We start from the raw sequence: 20,144 nt of genomic DNA, 5'->3' as shown, positions 1-20,144 counted from the left end.
TTTTTTTTTATACTGAAATATTCCCCCATTGGCTTGACTTTTTTATTACTCTCTCTCTCTCTCTTTCTCTCTCTCTCTCTCTCTCTCTCTCTATTAGATTGTGTTAAGAGTAATTTTTGAACCAATTATCCTTAATATTTTAAAGAATACTTCAGAACCAACATCATATCAAAAAATCCTGAATTGAACCAATTTTTCCTCATTTTCCCCTTGCCCTCAATCACTGTGCTCTGAACTACTAAATAGTAAATATTATCACCAACAACAACCACAACAATAACATTATTATCGTTCCAAAAAAAAAGGGAAGAAATCAAATCCAAGGTTTCAAAGCATTACTGCTCTGCTCACACCACAACACGACCATACGACCGTACCGTACGCCCGAATGAACGACGGACGTTGAGCGACAATAGAATTTTGTTTGATTGTTCCTTTGGGGGTTAATGTGGCGGTTTGACATTTTAATAATTCAACAATTTAACTTTTGTCGTTCATATCGGGCAAATCGATCTGCAATCGCGTTGTTGTTGTTGTTGTTCTCTGTCGTTGACTCATTTAGCCAGAAACCAAGAAATACATCGAGCATAGAAAATCAAATCGAAATGGAAAGAACGAAGAAGAAAAAAAAACAAAAAAAAAACGCATAAAACGTTGTTGGCAATTGCTGTGACAACAAAACGAAAGAAGGAAAGACAGAAAGAGCATCGCCGTAATCATCGATGATTGTCACAGAGCGAAACGAAGCGCGGAAGATGTAATTTATTAAATCAAAACAATCTTTTGTGTGGCTGCTTTTCGAGTTCGAGTGTTTTTTTATTCACTGAGGAATTGTTCTTGGCCATGTTCTTCTTCGTCTTCTTCTGTGCGCATTCATTGGTAGTGCTTGAAAATTTTAATGCCTCCGTTTGCCACGGAAACTAAATTACGATTTTCATTTTAATGAGACACCGAGACGGATTCCTGACACTCACACACATAAATGTTGTGTTTAAATTTAATTTCAACAGATTGAAATCTCGGTTTATTAATGCTAAGCCGCTGGGGAGATAAGCGAGATATAAATGAAAAAATGGAATGATGGAAATTTGTATTTTAAAAGGCGAACTTAAGATTTCCGGCTAGTTAATGATTAGTGATAATAAAAGACAATGTAAGATTTAAAGGATAAGGACATTTTTAAGGACCATCAGAGCTATAACCACAACTATTCTAAAAAAAAAACATCAAGGGCCACCATGCTTATATCCGCGATTTTTTAAGTAGTTTTTCTGGAGGGTCTATTGGTAAAAATTAATGGATTTTTATACCCTCCTTGGAAAGGAGGGTATACTAATTTTGTCATTCCGTTTGTAACATCCGCAAATATTGGTCATAGACCCCATAATGTATATATATATATATATATATATATATTCATAATCATAATATATATATATTCATATATATATATATATATATATATATATATATATATATATATATATATATATATATATATATATATATAAATATATATATATATAATCAGCATAAAATTCTAAGTCGATTTAACGATGTCCGTCTGTCTGTCTGTTAAAATCACGATACAGACCACAAATTATTTGACGTAGAGCGTCATAATTTAGCAGAATAATTTGTATTGTGTCTAGGATGGTTGGTATTGAAAATGAGATATATCGGTCCACGTTTTGGTATAGTCCCAATATAACGGAACATCCCGTTTTTTCATGGTTTTGTCTAAAATTTGTTATTTGTTGGTCATAATGGGTTCTATCTCCGGTAGCGAAACATTGTATGTATAGGTCCACGTTTTTGTATATCCCTATATAGCGGTACCTCCCGATATTTGTTATTTTGATGATTTTTGCCACATTTCCCAGGTATTAAAAGTTCGGACCGACCGCATTTTGATTGTTTTAATTTTTTGGAAATGTTTTTCAAGGATGAATATTTGGGGAATTTTTAGGAATAGGTTTGAAAATAAATCGCGATTTTTCTTAATCATAAACTTTTTAGAGGTCTTTAAGTGAAGTTTAATTAAATATGTCTGAGGGTCTTAGAGCTATACTCATGACTCTTAGTGACCATTATTTGTAAACGTTTTTGAAGTCATAATCGTGGATTGATGGTGTGTTTTAAGGGTGTTCCTGTATTTTTAAAAAAATATTTTGTAGGATTTTCAGATCCGAATCATGGATTAAAAATAATATTTTAAGATTGTATCGTGAATAATTTGAAAATATTTTATAAAGTTTTTCGTGGGTTCAAAAATCACTCATGGGACACAATTGCTTACAAAATATTTCTGAGTCATTAATTATTTACAAATCTTAGATTTTTATAATTAACATTAAAAGTATTATTGTAGTTTTGATTAATATATTTTTCAGGGTATAATTGCAGATGTTTTACCAAATTTTTAGAGGGTGTAATACCCGATTGGTTTGAGAAAGTCGGGTCTAATTTTTTCAACAAATATTTGGAAATACCATGCTGTGGCATTTTTACGATTTTTGAGGGAAATGCCGTGGATTTTTTCAAAAATCATCCGATTTGTTGTATTTGTCCTCCACAACCAGTACTATGAACTGCACACAGTAATATGCACTCCTTAACAATGATATATATCAAATACAGCTCGGAACAACCTTTGTCAATTTTTTCGAGATCGGTTCAGATTTGGTTATAGCTCCCATATATATGCATCTATATTCGATTTCTAGTATACAAAGTAAGATGAAAAACTGCAACCAACTTCAGACTGCTGGCATTTCTAAGCCACTCGTCCGACAGCTGTTAAAATTAATCCAGTGACAGCTCATTATATTGTTTACAAGCGTACAAAAGCATTTTGGTCAGAATTTTCCAGGAAAAAAGTTATTCGTGATGGAATTCAAGCGTGATAGTGTGATTTCTTTATATTTGGCTGAAAAACCACAAGTGGCTATCGTTAGAGCACTCCAGCATTTAAATGTGAATAAATATTTGGTGTTTCATACAATCGTTACCATGATACTGGTAGCGTAGCCTGTAGTGACGTCAAGGAAGTGGACGGAAGAAGACAGCAACATCAACAGAAATGGCTTGAAAAGTAAAGAAGCGACTTGATCGAAACCAGCGTCGCAGTAACCGAGACAAGGCTCGTGAGCTGAATATATTTAAAATATTTAGAAATGAAAAGCCATTGAAATTCCAAAAAGTGCAAGAACTTACACCGCAGCAGAAGGAAGATAGACTCAAAAGAGTTGCTTCGCTTGGCCGAAAGTGGTGAACTGTCGAATTTGGTTTTCTCCGATGAGAAAACATTCGTTGTCCAGCAGTTTGTAAACAAACAAAATGATCGTGTTTAGTTGTCAAAGAAGTCAGCTGAAAATGTGCATCTACGGTTGACCACCAGAACTCAAGCGCCGGCCAGCGAGATGGTTTGGGCCGCCATAACAGCCGATGGTTGCTCTCCGCTCGTATTAATCTTCTCGTATAAATGCCGAACATAATCGCGAAAATATTCTGGAGGGTGTATTAAAGCCTTGGGCACGCAAACGTTTTGTCCGCAGACCTTGGACATTCCAACAGGACCCAGCACCATCCCACTCAGCACGTGCCACCCAAGAATGGTTACAAAACTTCATTTCCAGCGCACAATGTCCACCAAAATCTCCGGATACAAATCCATTGGACTATTGTGTCTGGAGTAGCATTTTGGAAGGCGAGGTTGGCTCTAAAAAATACCAAAGTGTCGATTAGCTCAAGCAAGCGCCATTGGCCTTTGGAAGGCCATAATTCAAGCCAAAGGTGACCAATTTGAACAAATCTAAGCTCATTCTAAAATTTAATGCTATTTCCGACATTTTTTCCTTTCATTCAAAAAAAAAAAAAAATTAACAAGTAAAAAGGCTGTAAGTTCGGCCGGGCCGAACTTTTAATACCCTCCACCATTTGGTACAAATTTGGCAATTTCCAAAAAATAAAAAGACGTGGACCTACATGGCGCATTCGTTGACTTTGGATGAAGTATCCATTACGAACTTAAAATACCAAATTTGAAACAATTCCGGTAAACAATGTCGCTAAAATCATCAAAATACCGAATATCGGGGGGTACCGTTATATGGGGGCTATATGAAGACGTGGACCTACATGGCTCATTTTTTTAGTTTAGGATGTAGTATCCATTACGAACTTCAAATACCAAATTTGAAATGATTCCGGTAAACAATGTCGCTAAAACCATCAAAAAATCGAATATCGGGAGGTACCGTTATATGGGGGCTACAGGAAGACGTGGACCTGCACATATAATTTTCTGTCTTAGGCTGTAGCATCCATTGCAAACTTCAAATGCCAAATTTGAAATAATTCCGGTGAATAATGTCGCTAAAATCAAAATACCGCATATCGGGAGGTACCGTTATACTACTGGGAAAAAATACATGTGTGCAAAATTTTAGCCTTCTATCTCAACTTGTTCGAAAGATAGCGTGATTACAACAGACAGACAGACAGACAGACAGACGGACAGACAGACACACAGACAGACAGACGGACATGGCTAAATCGTCTTAGAATTTTACGCTGATCAAGAATATATATACTTTGTTGGGTCTGACATGAATATTTCGAGGAGTTACAAACGGAATGACAAAATTAATATACCCTCCATAGTATGGTGGAGGGTATAAAAAAATTTAAAAATTATGGCGTTTGACTTTTGCAGTTTTTTACGTCACCCTGTATGTAATATTTTTGGATCTAATACATTATTAAGAAAAATTTTTGCCTGCAATGATTTTTTAAAATATTTTTGGAAGGTACTGACCTTTATTTCTTAAGAATATTTAAATATCATGGACATTTTAAAAAATAATTTTAACAAAAATAATTTTATAAAATTTTATTGAAGATAAGTCGTAAATTAAAAAAAAAATAAGGGCCTATTTGTGTTTTTTAAAAATTTTGCGGGTGAGATCGTGGATTTTTTGAAAATATTTTTAAGGGTCTAATCGTGGATTTTTTTTAAAAAAATAAGAGTCTAATATTTTTGAGGGTCTAATCATGGATTTCTTGAAAATATTTTTGAGGTTCTAATCGTGGATTTCCTGAAAATATTCTAAAGGTCTAATATTTTTGAGGGTCTAATCACAGATTTCTTAAAAATATTTTATGGGTCTAAAATTTTTGAGGGTCAAATCGTGTATTTCTTAAAAAAATAATAATCTCATATTTTTGAGGGTGTGATCATGGATTTCTGGAAAATATTTTTAAGGGTCCAATCGTGGATTTTTAAAAAACAAATGTTAAGGGCCTAAAATTGCTGAGGGTCTAATCGTGGATTTATTAAAAAAATAAAGGTCTAATATTTTTGAGGGTCTAATCGTAAATTTCTTTAAAATATTTTTGAGGGTCTGATTGCAGATTTTTGAAATAAATAAAAATAAATAAAATAAAAGTTTAATGTATAATTGTGGATTTCTTGAAAATATTTTAAAGGTCTAATCGTGGATTTTTTTTTAATATTTTTACGGGTTAGATTTCTGAAAATATTTTTAAGGGTATTAACGTGTATTTTTCGATAATTTTTTAAGGATTCGGGGATTTCTTGAAAATATTCTCAAGGGTCCAATCAGGAATTTTTTTAAATGTCTCACCATGGATTTTTTAAAAGTATTGTAAGGTTTTTGTATTGGATTTAAAAAAAAATAATATTTTTGACTCTCAAAAACAAAACCATTTAAAAACATGGATTTTTTAAGATTTTTTTTGAAGTTTATTTTTTTAAATATTTTTTGAGTTCATTCAAAAGCCAGAAACGTGGGCCCTTATGATGAAATGTGAAAATGGAAAGCTTCTGTCGACTATATCTGCTACCTCACGCACATTTTAACATTTTCTAAAAATGTTCACATTGAAGGAATTGAAGGAAATAGTCGATATAGTCCAAACCTGGCACGTCGCAGTATTTATATCATATTTATTTAGGTCCGATACGAAATGGAGAATGTTGGCCCATTCCCTCAGAATCTACTCCATAGAGGATCAACAATTTGAATAATCATAATGAATAATCATAACAATTTGAATAATCATGTCGACAAAACCGACTGATATATTTTAACTATTTCAATTTTTTTTTCAATTAAGTTGTAGATATTGATTAAACAATTATGTATGTTAGTGTTGACTCAAAATAACTTTTTTTAATTTAAATGTTCAGTATTCTCAAATAGAATTTTAGCTTTGTTTCCAAATGTTTTATGTTCCAAATATATAATTGATGTCGTTGTGCTAACTTCATTGACCCGCATAACGCTGTAGAACAGAAACGCTGCTCTGTCTCAAACAAAGTATTAATGTCATGCCATTGCCGTCAAAATGGAATTAAGTCACAAAAGTTAGAAAATTAGGATCAGTCTCTTATTGAGTGAGCGACTCCAATGTTACAAGAATGTATGACTATATCAGGCCAAATTTTGAAGGTCCATTGTTATAGCCGGCGTCTAAATCCAAAGGTTTGCCAAATTTTTACGCTAGCTTTCTCAATTTTTGATGTAGAATTTTGTAGCATGAGATGATGTTTATATTATCTTCCTAATGTTCCCTAAACTTTATCGCAAGTTTAGACTTTTTCCAGATGTTATTTATTTATTTATTTTATTTATTTATTTATTTTTTTTTTTGTAATTTACGTTGGAGGACGAATTTTCACGGATTTTATTCCATTTTCCATATGAGGACTTTCTTTATACTCACCGAAAAATATGAATAGGTTCCTACAAAAATCTCCTTATACATTTACATCCACAGACTCTCATCGTTAGAACTCTCTTGGAGAGCCAATTAAACTGCGCATGCCCTTCACTTCATTCTCACATCGTATGCAAACACAAAACACCAAAGTCAATAAGGTGGAGTCGCGTTGGCAGAGCTCCAATGAGAATTTCAAAATGGAGTATTCCATAGCTCTGCCAAAAAGTGATTCGCCAACAGCAGGCAGCGAAAAAAAAAGAACCCACAATAAACTCTAACAACCAAAAGTGGGCAGAGAAACGGGTGTAGCCGTATATACGTACTCATGTTCGTATATCTCTCTCCATTTGGCAGTTATAATCGTGAATTCATGGCCCCAGCCAGATATTATCGCCTGCAGACAGCATACGTGTGTTTTCAGAAACAGAAACAGACACAGTAACACAAACACAACATGTGTGATGTGATATGTGGCCTGCCGTATGGATGATTTCTTGGCATTCGCATATGTAAACTATATACAATGCATATGCGAAAAGTTTGCTCCGAACAAAAAAAAAAAAAAAAAATCGAAAAGAAAATAAAATTCAGAAAAAAAAACATAGTATCAGACAAAACAATGCCAACATTATGGCTGTCTGTCTGTTTGGCTGTCGCCCACCCATATTCATAAAGAGTTGACTGGCTACCTCCCTGCCTTCGCTCTCTCTCTCTCTCCCCTTATCACAACATTTTCCTATTCATGAATGTAATATATTTTAATGTCGAAGTGTGTTGAATTCCAAGTAGAGTTGTACAACATCTGTATAAATCATAAAAGGAGCGACATGTTCCAATCTGCATATTCTTTGGCCAAGATTATGTGTCACTTGTCATGTTCTTCGTGTGGTATAAATCAAAACGAAATGTTCATTTGGCGATGAAGTTTGAGGACAAACAATATTTAGTGGCATTGAATTAGTGGACAATAATGCGATTTAGTTAATGATAAGGGCAGTTTATATTTTCGTATCCAAAAGGATCTGGGTGAAAAGGTTAATTAAGTTATGATTAAAGGTTTTGTAAGTTTTGATATATTTTAAATGTATTTTTGATAAAGAGGTTATGTTTCAAATGTGCCAAGAAGAAACGTATTTCCTTCAAGAAGTTAAAGGTTGTCAAAAAAAAATAATAATAATAATAATAGTATCAAAAAAAGCCAGTAAAGAAAGTCTTAAAGTAGGGCGGGGCCGACGTTATGATACCCTACACCACTTGGCTAATTTAGTAGAGCTCCACATAACTATTAAAAGTTTTTATGGGATAATCCAATCATACACTCTATGCTTATAATTATAATTTATAGTTCAAAAGACTAAATATGCCGAAGCATTTGTATCTTTTAAATTCGGACTTGTATTGAACATTTGATATATATGGGAGCTATATCCAAATCTCAACCGATCTTGATAAAATTTGGCAAAGATATATCTGAGCTGTATTTGATATATTTCCCTAAATATTGTTGTTACGGAGTGCATATTACGGCTGTGGGTAACAAATATAACAAATCGGATGAACAATATATATGGGAGCTATAGCTATATACCTGAACCGATCTTCACCAAATTTGACATACTAGCTTCTAGACTTGATTCGGTCGTAAGTGCCAAATTCCATCCCATTTGGACAAATATTTGACGTTTGGTGCACAATAAAAGGTAAATCGGACGAAGTTATATATGGGAGCTATATCCAAATCTGAACCGATCTCGATAAAATTTAGCAAATGTATTTCTGAGCTGCATTTCATATATTTCCCCAAATATTGTTGTTACAGAGTGCATATTACGGCTGCGGAGGACAAAAATAAAAAATCGGATGAACAATATATATGGGAGCTATAGCTATATCCCGATTTCGATAAAATTTGGCATACATATTTTCAGGCCTAATTTGGTTGTATTCCATACTATTCGGGCTGATATTACACGTTTGGTGCACAATAAAAGGCAAATCGGACGAAGATATATATGGGAGCTATATCTAAATTTTTACCGATTAACTCCAATTTCAATAGGGTTCGTCCTTGGGCCAAACAATTGATTTGTGCAAAATTTTGTCTGGATCGGGTAATAAATGCGAACTGTACTTTGTTTACAAAAATGCATGGACGGACAGAATGTGATTCTATGCAGATCATCAAAAGGAACTATGGGTCTATCTCGTTTTCTTTTGCCTGTTACAAACAAATGCACAAAGACATAGTACCCTGACCACCTTGTGGTGTAGGTGTAGTTTTCAAAATTGAGTGGTTGAACGGAATTTTTTTTATCGCTACATCAAACTAAAATTTGACACTTTTGAAATGTGTCAATTCGCTTTTAAAATTGTAATGTTTTCAAAACGGTTCAGAACCTCAAATTGTAGACCCAGATTGAAAATGCTTACGCCATCAATTTTGTAGAAATTGTTTCCTTAACTTTTTTTGAATGCTGATATCTCTAAATTTTAAGAAATACTTTGGCATACCTAAATTATTTGATTTTTTAAAGGCTCAGTTATCCAAATATGGATAATCCTAAATTTAATGGCAATGAATGGTATATTAAGTTTGTCATTCCTTTTGTAACACCTCGAAGCATACATTTTAGACCCCACAAAGATGTCCATCCGTCTTTCTGTTCGTCTGTGGAAATCACTCTAGCTTCCGAACGAAATGAAGTATGTTGATAAAATTGTACTGAAATGTGTGTTTGGTCTGCAGGACTTTTGGTATTGAAAACGGGCTATATGGGGCCATGTTTAGGTATAGCCCCCATAAAATTTTAACTACACTTATTCGATATTTTGATAATATTAGCAACATGTCTCACCGGAATTGTTTTAAATTCCGTAATTGAAGTTCCTAATCTGTAATGTAGTCCGTGACCCAAAAAGTGTTCATGCAAGTCCAGATCTTCGTTTAACCCCCATATATAATATATAATTTATTAACTCGGGCCCTAGTGTGAAGGTGGATATATCGGTCCACTCCTTCTGGCACCTTCCCCACTAAGGGTTAAAATTGTCGAATATCCATGAGGCTCATAAAAAGCGAAATAAACATCTGATTCCATTCCAGACTTGGTGCATGTCAATATTTCTATCAACACGAAATCTGTTATAAAGGTGGTAGAGATCGGGCCATTTCTTTTGCTATATAAATTCGCCTAAAATTGGATATAAATGTTCAATTTTGTAGTAATTTTGTCCATGCCAATATTTTTATCAGTATTAAATGAAGTATGAAAATGTAATTCACTCACACGCAATACGCACGCACTCTAAAAATGATCACATACCTCACATACAGGGTGAGATGTAATTTCTAAGTCACTCGTCCGAGAGCTGTTAAAATTATTCCATTGACATTATATTGTTTACAAGCCTACAAAAACATTTGGGGGGAGAATTTTCCAGAAACAAAGTTATTCGTGATGGAATTCAGGCGTGATAGTGTGATTTCTTTATATTTGGCTGGAAAACCACAAGTGGCTATCGTTAGAGCATACCAGCATTTAAATGTGAATAAATCTTTTGTGTCTGGTACCATCGCTCGTTATAGTGATACCGGTAGCGTAGCCAGTAGCGACGTCAAGGAAGAGATGGAAGAAAACAGCAACATCAGCAGAAATGTTTTCAAATGTAAAGAAACGACTTGATCGACCGCGTCGCAGTGGCCGGAAAATACCTCGAGGGCCGAACATATCGCCATATTTCATTCGGCAAATATCGAATAATGAGCTCGGGGCAAAGCCATTGAAATTCCAAAAAGTGCAAGAACGTACATCGCAAGAGAAAAAAAATTACTCAAAAGAGCTAAAGAGTTGCTTTGTATGGCCGAAAATGGTGAACTGCCGAAGTTTTTCTCCGGGTTTCTCCGTCTCCGATGAGAAAACATTCTTTTTCCAGCAGTTTGTAAACAAACAAAATGATCGTGTTTACTTGCCAAAGAGGTTAGCTGAAAATGAGCACCTTCGGTTGGCCACAAGAACTCAAGCGCCGGCCATGGTGATGGTGTAGGCCGCCATAACAGCCGATGGTCGCTCTCCACTCGTTTTATTCGACCGTGGCGTCAGAATAAATGCCAAATATTATCGCGAAAATATTGTGGAGGGTGTATTAAAGTCATGGGCACGCAAACATTTAGGCCGCTGAGCTTGTTCATTCCAACACGACTCAGCACCATCGCATTCAGCTCGCGCCACCCAAGAATAGTTACAAAATGAGGTTCCTTGCTTCATTTGCGTCATCCACCTCAATCAAGCGCTTCGCCGGGAATGTGCCAAAATACAGCAGAGCAACATTCGGGCAGCGTGTGACAGTTTCATTGGCCGTTTGAAGGCCATAATACGTACCAAATGTGCCCAAATCCAAACTTATTCTAAAATTTTATGCTATTTCCGACATTTTTTGTTTTCATTCAATAAAATTAAAAAAAAATGTAAAATGATAGCGTTTGACTTTGTTGCAGGTTGTATAGCCTACACCACATAGTGGTAAGGGTATTATGTCTTTGTGCATTTGTTTGTAACATGGAGAAGGAAGCGAGGATAGACCCATAGTTACTTTTGAGGATCTCCATAGAATCACTTTCTGAGTTGATTTATGCATGTCAGTCCGTCTGTCTCTCCATGTATTCTTGTGAACAAAATGCAGGTCGCATTTATTATCCGATTGAGACGAAATTTTCCAAACAACATTTGTTTGGCCCAAGGACGTACCCTATTGAAATTGGAGATAATCGGTAAGAAATTATATATAGCTCCCATATATATCTTCGTCCGATTTGCTTTTTATTGTGCACCAAATGTGTAACATCAGCACGAATAGTATGGAACTTTGCACAAACAACCAAATTAGGCCTAACAAGTAAAAAAACATTAAGTTCGGCCGGGCCAAACTTTTAATACCCTCCACCTTAGGGTAAAAGAAACATTAGAAGAAATGTGACAAAAACCATTAAAATGCCGAATATCGGGAGATACCGTTATATGGGGGCTACACCAAAACGTGAACCTATAATTACAATGTTTCGCCACACGAACTAGAACCCATTATGACCCACAAATACCAATTTTTAGACAAATCAGTGAAAAATGTGGCAAAAACCATCAAAATACCGAATATCGGGAGGTACCGTTATATGGGGGCTATACCAAATCATGGACCCATACATGCAATGTTTCGCCACCGGAGCTGGAACCCATTATGACCAACAAATACCAATTTTCAGACAAATCCGTGCAAAAGTGTGGCAAAAACTGTGGCAACCCGCTGAATAGCTATCAGAGTGGCAGCACACAAACATAACCAGTTGATCTGGCATCACTTATAAAAATAAATTATTATTAGTTTTTCTGATGAAATCGCGTCGTTTTATGTTCCTATTATAAATAGTTTATTCATTAAAAGAAACCGTTCCTGAATTAATTGGTTATTGTTTTATTTGGTTATTTCGGCGGTTGTTACAGTGGCGACGAGGTAAATATGGGAAGAAAAGGAAACAAACAATTCGCGCATGCACGCAGTAGACGTTTGGATGAAATTCTTCGGAAATTAAATCTGAATTGATGTGAACGATTTTATTTATAATTTCAGATTGCCAGTTGGGCAAACAAATTCTGTGTTTTAGTTAAAAAAAAAAAAAAACTAAAATAAGAATAAGCACAAGCGGTGCGAGAAAAAAATCTGTGTTCCAAGTTGGAATAAGATCTGGGCCAGTTGGGCAAATTAATTTACAAGCAAATGTACAATACGATCAATCGTAAGTTGTTGAATATAATGTCGTAATGACAGTGAATGTTAAAAAGAACAGTTTATTTTAGGAAACAATAACATTGTTTTCAGACATGAATGAGACAAATGGAATAAGGCCATTTCTGTGCGAAGCAATTGACAAGTCACTCATTCGTACTGAGTGGGAAAAATGGCTCAGGTCATTTACATTCTACCTTGATGCAGAAGAAATAACAGATGTGATCAAGAAAAAGAATAAACTTTTGCATTACGGTGGAACTCAATTGCAGGAAGTTGTGCATAACATTCCAGGTGCCTTGACTTGTGCAGAAAACGAAGATGCTTACAAAATATTAGTTGACAAATTGACTGATTATTTTTCGCCGGAGAGGAATTCCACATTTGAGAGGCATCTATTTCGATCATTGAAAGCAGAATGTAATGAAACCTTTAATAAATTCTTGCTAAGAACACGGCAACAGGCGTCGAAGTGTGTGTTTGCAACAACAAAGGATGAAATATTGGAAATTAGTATTAAAGATAAGTTGATTGACGCCTGGGCGTCTGCGGATTTGAAAAAGAAGATTTTGGAAAAAGAGCACACCTTGAAAGAAGTAATTGAAATTTGCCAAATCCATGAACAAATTAATGCTCAGACACAATCAATGAATGCTCCAAGCACGAGCGCGGGTGCGGAAATCAATAAAATTTCTGATAACCGAGAATGTTTTAGATGTGGACAGAGCAGCCATGACGGAAACAGTATGAACTGTCCAGCCAGGAAAATTAAATGCAACAAATGTGCCATGTTGGGACATTTTGCTCGTAAATGCCGTACTACCTCAAACAAACGAAAGTTTTCAACATTTGATAATAGAAATACAAAGCGCCGGGATTTTGGTTTTAACAAAATACGATATATTGATGGCCAATCGATAGACGTGAATGCTAATAACTCCAAGGCAAATGATGACTATTGTTTCAAGATATTTAATGAAGGAGAATCTGCGGCTGAGATAATTCAGTGTTTTATCGGTGGTAAGCAAATAAGTATGCTGATTGATTCAGGATCAAAATACAATCTGCTTTGTGAAGATGATTGGAATTTGTTGAGTGATGGAAACGCAGTCATGTGGGATATTCGGTTTGAATCAGATCATCAATTTAAAGCATACGCTGGCAAAGCGGCATTAACGATAAAAGTGGTTTTCGAAGCTGTTATTGGAATTAGGAGTAGCTCAAATGTGATGTCAACTTTTTATGTCATTGAGCATGGCGAACAATCGTTGCTTGGTAAAGATACGGCCATCAAACTAGGTGTGTTGAAGCTGGGTATCGGCATTAATCATGTTGAGAAATTGCAACCGTTCAATAAAATTGCTGGAATAAAAGTAAACTTATCTATTGACACCACCGTAAGACCTATCCAACAACCATTACGCCGGGTGCCTGTTGCGGTTGAGGATAGGGTCGAGGCGAAACTTAATGAGGCATTAGCTTTGGATATTATTGAACCGGTTATTGGTCCTAGCGCTTGGATATCTCCTGTGGTAGTTGTCTTCAAGGAAAATGGCGACATTCGGCTGTGCATTGACATGAGGCGTGCAAATACAGCAATTTTGAGAGAAAATTATCCATTGCCTACTTTTGATAGTTTTATGACGAGATTACAAGGTGCTAAATTCTTTTCGAGGCTTGACCTTAAAAATGCCTATCATCAATTGGAGTTAGAAGAGGAAAGCCGCTACATAACAACATTTATAACTTCCAAAGGCTTATTTAGATACAAAAGACTGTTATTTGGGGTGAACTCAGCTCCCGAAATATTCCAGAGAACTATGGAAAGTATTTTGGCCCCATGCAAGAATGCACTAAACTATTTGGATGATATCATAGTCTTCGGCGCAACTGAAAAGGAACATGATGAATATTTACAAGATGTCCTTAACACCTTTAAAAACTTCAATGTAGCCATAAACGAAGACAAATGCTTGTGGAAAGTACAAAATCTAAAATTTCTGGGCCACGTCCTATCAACAAATGGTATAAGCGCTGACCCGGATAAAATCGATAGTGTGCTGAATTTTCGAGCACCCAACTCACGGGAGGAGACTCGCAGTTTTCTTGGTCTGGTTACCTATTTAGGTAAATTTATACCGGATTTGAGCGATTTGGTTGAACCTCTAAGAGAAATCACGAAAGCCAACGAGAAGTTTATTTGGACCACGAGACAAAACGATGCATTTTTAAAACTCAAGGAAAAATTAATTGCCCTTCCAACACTTACTTATTTTTCACCGAAACGGCGCACGAGATTAATTGCGGATGCCAGCCCAGTGGCTTTGGGAGCGGTACTAATTCAATTTACTGGAGACACTCCGTATGTCGTGTCTTTTGCAAGTAAGGCGCTGTCTGAAGTAGAGCGCAGATATTCGCAGACTGAGAAAGAGAGCCTGGCTCTGGTGTGGGCTGTCGAGCGATTTTATTATTACTTAGCGGGGATTCAATTTGAGCTGGAGACGGACCACAAGCCTCTCGAAGCCATTTTTAAGCCAACATCGAAGCCGCCGGCTCGTATCGAGCGTTGGGTCTTGCGCCTGCAGTCCTTTAGCTTCAAAATTATATACAAAGCGGGGAAACATAACATAGCAGACTCATTGTCCAGACTCTGTAATCTGGATACAGCTGTTACTTTTGATAAGCCATGCGAGTTCAGCATTTGCTCTATAATAGAAAATTCAGTACCACAGGCTTTAACCATTTTGGAAATTGTACACAATAATAGCAAAGATGATGAGATTTTGCAGGCAGTGGAATGTGTAAATACCGAAGATTGGAGTACAGCTACTAAGAACAGGTATTATCTATTTCGATTTGAGCTCAGTATTTTAGGGAATTTGTTGCTAAGAGGTACGCGACTTGTGATTCCTGCAAGCCTGAGACAACGAGTGCTGGATCTAGGCCACGAAGGTCATCCAGGCGAAACCGTGATGAAGCGAAGAATTCGTTCGAAGATTTGGTGGCCTTTGGTCGATAGAGATATAGAGAAATACGTGAAAAGCTGTTATGAATGTATGTTGGTATCTCGGCCAATACCACCGGCTCCTATGAAAAGACGAATCATGCCAGACAGTCCCTGGGCTTGTGTAGCAATGGATTTATTGGGCCCGTTGCCGAATCACGATTTTGTATTTGTAGTTATTGACGACTACTCACGATATCACGAGCTAAAATTTATGAAGAAGATAACGTCAACGGAAATTATTGATTTTCTCGAGGAAATATTTGCCCGACATGGATATCCCAAGTCAATAACTGCAGATAACGGGCCCCAATTTGTGAGCGAAGAATTCAAGACTTTTTGCAGTACTAATAATATCGACTTGATGACATCACCGCCTTATTGGCCCCAAGCTAATGGAGAGGTCGAAAATTTGAACCGCTCTCTTTTAAAACGTCTTCAGATTGCTCACTCGCAGGGTTTGGACTATAAAAAGGAGATTCGTAAATTTACCCTCATGTATAATGTCACTCCGCATGGCACAACAGGAAAAGCTCCATCGGAACTTATTTTTAATCGAGTGATTAGAGATAAGATTCCATCGCTGAATGACGTTGAAGAGAATGTTATCGACTCTGAAGCCAGAGACAATGACATTGTGAATAAAGATAAAGGGAAACAGAGAGCCGATTCTGACAGAAATGCGGTCGATTGCAACATCAGAGTTGGGGATAAAGTATTGATGCGAAATACTGTCCACTCTAACAAATTATCTACAACCTTTGGGCAAACTGAATACGAAGTAACGGAACGAAAGGGCAATGATGTCGTGATATCAGGAGAAGGCAGAGTGTATCGCAGAAACATTACTCATGTTAAGAAAATTCCAACTGATTCATCGCTACCATCTTTAGCAAGGCCCACGGAGACTTCGGTTGCAGATCCAGAACATCACGAACTCCATCATGATCCAGATGCCGCCGACGAAGGTCCTTTAACCAATGAATCATCATCGGAACCATCATCAAAATCATCTAACTTAGATACGGGAGGATCCAGGCCGAAAGTAACGATGAAGCTTAAGAAAAATAGAGGAGGGATGTGGCAACCAGCTGAATAGCTATCAGAGTGGCAGCACACAAACATAACCAGTTGATCTGGCATCACTTATAAAAATAAATTATTATTAGTTTTTCTGATGAAATCGCGTCGTTTTATGTTCCTATTATAAATAGTTTATTCATTAAAAGAAACCGTTCCTGAATTAATTGGTTATTGTTTTATTTGGTTATTTCGGCGGTTGTTACAAAAACCATCAAAATACCGAACACCGGGAGGTACCGTTATATGGGGGCTATATCAAATCATGGACCCATACATTCAATGTTTCGCCACCGGAGCTAGAAACCATTATGACCCACAAATACCAATTTTTAGACAAATCCGTAAATAAATTTGGCAAAAAAAAAAACTAAAATACCGAATATAGGGAGGTACCTTTATATGGGGGCTATACCACAACGTGGACCTATACATGCAATGTTTTGCCACACGCTCATCCAACCATCCTAGACACAATGCAAATAGCTCTGCTAAATTTTGGCGCTCTACGTCAGATAATGTGGGCTGTATCGTGATTTCAACAGACAGACAGACGGACAGACAGACAGACGGACATCGTTAAATCGACTTAGAATTTTATGCTGATTATGAATATATATACTTTATGGGGTCTACGACGAATGTTTAGGGATGTTACAAACGGAATGACAAAGTTAATATACCCTCCTTTCCAAGGATGGAGGGTATAAAAATAAGTACGCCAAATTTGATCGAAATCGGTTCAGTTATAGCTATAGCTCCCATATATATTGTTCATCCGATTTGTTATTTTTGTCCTCCACAGCCGTAATATGCACTCTGTAACAACAATATTTGGGGAAATATATCAAATACAGCTCAGAAATACATTTGCTAAATTTTATCGAGATCGGTTTAAATTCGGATAAAGCTCCCATATATAACTTCGTCCGATTTACATTTTATTGTACACCAAACGTCTAATATTTGCCCAAATGGGATGGAATTTGGCACATGCGACCGAATTGCGTCTAGAAGCTAGTATGCCAAATTTGGTGCAGATCGGTTCAGATATAGCTATAGCTCCAATATATATTGTTCATCCGATTTGTTAACCATAGCCGAACATGCACTCCGTAACAACGATATTCAAGAAAATATATGAAATACAGCTCAGAAAAATCTTTGACAAATTTTATCAAGATCGGTTCAGATTTGGATATATCCCCCATACATAACTTCGTCCGATTTACCTTTTATTGTACACCAAACGTCTAATATTTGCCCAAATGGGATGGAATTTGGCACCTACGACCGAATTGATTGTTGAAGCTAGTATGTCAAATTTGGTGAAGATCGGTTCAGATATAGCTATAGCTCCAATATATACTGTTCATGAAGATCGGTTCAGATATAGCTATAGCTCCCATATATACTGTTCATCCGATTTCTAGTATTTGTTATCCACAGCCGTAATATGCACTCCGTAACAACGATATTCAGGGAAATATATGAAATACAGCTCAGAAATATCTTTGCCAAATTTTATCGAGATCGGTTCAGATTTAGATGTTGCTCCCATATATATCTTTATCTGATTTCAAATTAATTTTGCACCAAATGGGCAATACAAGTCCGAATTTAAAAGATACAAATGCTTCGGCATATTTAGTCCTTTGAACTTTAAATTACAATAATAATCATAGCTTGTATGATTAAATTCTCCCATAAAAACTTTTAATTGTTATGAGGAGCTCTACTAAATTAGAAAAGTGGTGTAATGTATCATAAAGTCGGCCCCGCTCGACTTTAGGACTTTCTTTACTGGTTTTATCTGTATCAGGTATTGGGTGAGTATATAATGCTGGAATCCTCAAATTAGATATTGTGGTCTGGAATGAAGATATGGAGGTGGTTTGGGAAATGTGCACCAAAATTGTTCGAAATGTACTAAATAGTATTAAATTATACTAATAAGAGCTGAAATTTGTACCATAATTATTCGAAAAGTACTGAATGTTACTAAATTCGGTATTGCGTAAATCAATAGACCTGGAATCCCGAATATTGATATTGATGTCTATGAAATTGAGAAATGAGGTGGTTTTGGAAATGCGAACTATAATTGTACCAAAAGTACTAAGTGGTACAAAATTGGGTATTGGGTGAAGGATAGAGTTGGAATCGTCAATTTTGATAGGAATGTCACTGTTGTTGAATTAGGCATTTAAAGTACTAACACGAGCTGTTTGAACGAATCCAAAAATTTTAAGGTGGACTTTTTTCTGACGATATGGCTGTCACTTCCCTGCTTATTATATTTCTTTTCAGGTGGCGCCCAATACATTAAGCTATTTTTTATTTGGATATTGTTGCTATTGGATTTATAGCTGAACTTGGGTTATCAAGTACTTAGTTGCTCTAGGTTAAATACTTAGATTCAACCAGGCTTCATTTATGTCTATCGAACCACACAAATATTTACCCATTCCTACAAAACAACATCCCGATAAAGATTTTTTTCAGAATGAACAATCGCGCAGTTTTATTCGCAGCAGTCCACTATTCAGTATTGCCAAGGCAAATAAATGGCTATAAATGCCCAACCGTGGATGGAGACGAATGAATGCTAACAACAAAGGCCGCCACTTTGTTTGTGTCCTTTTCAATTTTTGTTGGCTGCTTGGCTACCTCACTATTTTCTCCTTCACCTCGTTCCCATCATAACTTCGCGCATAATTAATGAGCTAAAGGAAGAGTTTTTATGGTGTGCGCGGTAAATGTTCTCCATTTTCGTTTCGTTCGTTTTTTTATTTCTCAAAACTGCGGTAAAACTTTGCCTTGACTAATGGCTGACATAAAAGTTGTTTTACACAATTTACTCAATTAACTTTACAGGTAGTTAATCTTTGTTGAGACAACTACAAAACCGCCACAACAACAACAACAACCACAGCAACGATAATTCTAACAAAAAGTGACAATAACAAAATAAGCTTAAAAAGTGCCAACTTTTTGTTTAATACCCGCCCGCAAAAAGTCATAAATTTACGGTGCGCGTTTATTGTTCAGCTGACGATGGTAATTTGGGGGGAATTGATGGTGTCTATTTCTGGTGCTTCTCAAGGGGAGCAAGGGAGCAGCTTCACGTCATTCCCCTTTGAAATTGAATGTGATGTTCTTATCATGCATATTTTTGTCTTTTCCCATTCCTTTGCCACATATCGTATCCATTTGGGGCTACTTAACTCTGGGAAATGCGTAATAGACCCAATTCCAATGACATATCCCTTTTTACCCGTAAAAATCATAAGTGGCATCATACCCCACTTCATTGCTGGGTTGTTGTTCTGCTATTGAGTTTTTAATTTTGTTAAGTGGTCATCCATCATCACCAGGCGCTCCCCGGTTTTTGGGTCTATTCGCTCCGAGTCGATTCGGCTGATGACAGTTCTGATTTAACTTTTGTGCCACATTCACAGATTTCTGTGTCCTTTTTGCCATCATCATAAATTTCGATTTGAATAATAATAAATATTAACAGAAAACAATACCA

The 20,144-nt window shown here is 36.2% G+C and overlaps 2 protein-coding genes across 4 annotated transcripts in view; one reads left to right on the top strand and one right to left on the bottom strand.

Moving 5' to 3' along the window:
* The window catches only part of LOC101899712 (protein vein), a 217,580-nt gene that overhangs the window by 179,608 nt on the left and 17,828 nt on the right, over positions 1-20,144 (bottom strand). The window lies entirely within an intron of this gene.
* Positions 12,136-16,762, top strand: LOC131801227 (uncharacterized protein K02A2.6-like). Of its 2 annotated transcripts, none has more exons than XM_059119560.1 (2): positions 12,136-12,535; positions 12,619-16,762. In XM_059119560.1, the coding sequence occupies exons 1-2, from the start codon at positions 12,517-12,519 to the stop codon at positions 16,626-16,628; spliced, it is 4,029 nt and encodes a 1,342-aa protein (XP_058975543.1). In that variant the 5' UTR covers positions 12,136-12,516; the 3' UTR covers positions 16,629-16,762. The 2 variants fall into 2 exon arrangements, with proteins under 2 accessions (XP_058975543.1, XP_058975544.1); XM_059119561.1 differs by having other exon boundaries at positions 12,597-16,762.

Source organism: Musca domestica, unplaced genomic scaffold (genome assembly GCF_030504385.1).
Source record: "Musca domestica strain aabys unplaced genomic scaffold, Musca_domestica.polishedcontigs.V.1.1 15, whole genome shotgun sequence".
Classification (NCBI taxonomy): domain Eukaryota; kingdom Metazoa; phylum Arthropoda; class Insecta; order Diptera; family Muscidae; genus Musca; species Musca domestica.
The sequence above is the reverse complement of the archived record's forward strand: the minus strand, read 5'-3'. Positions and strand labels throughout refer to the sequence as shown.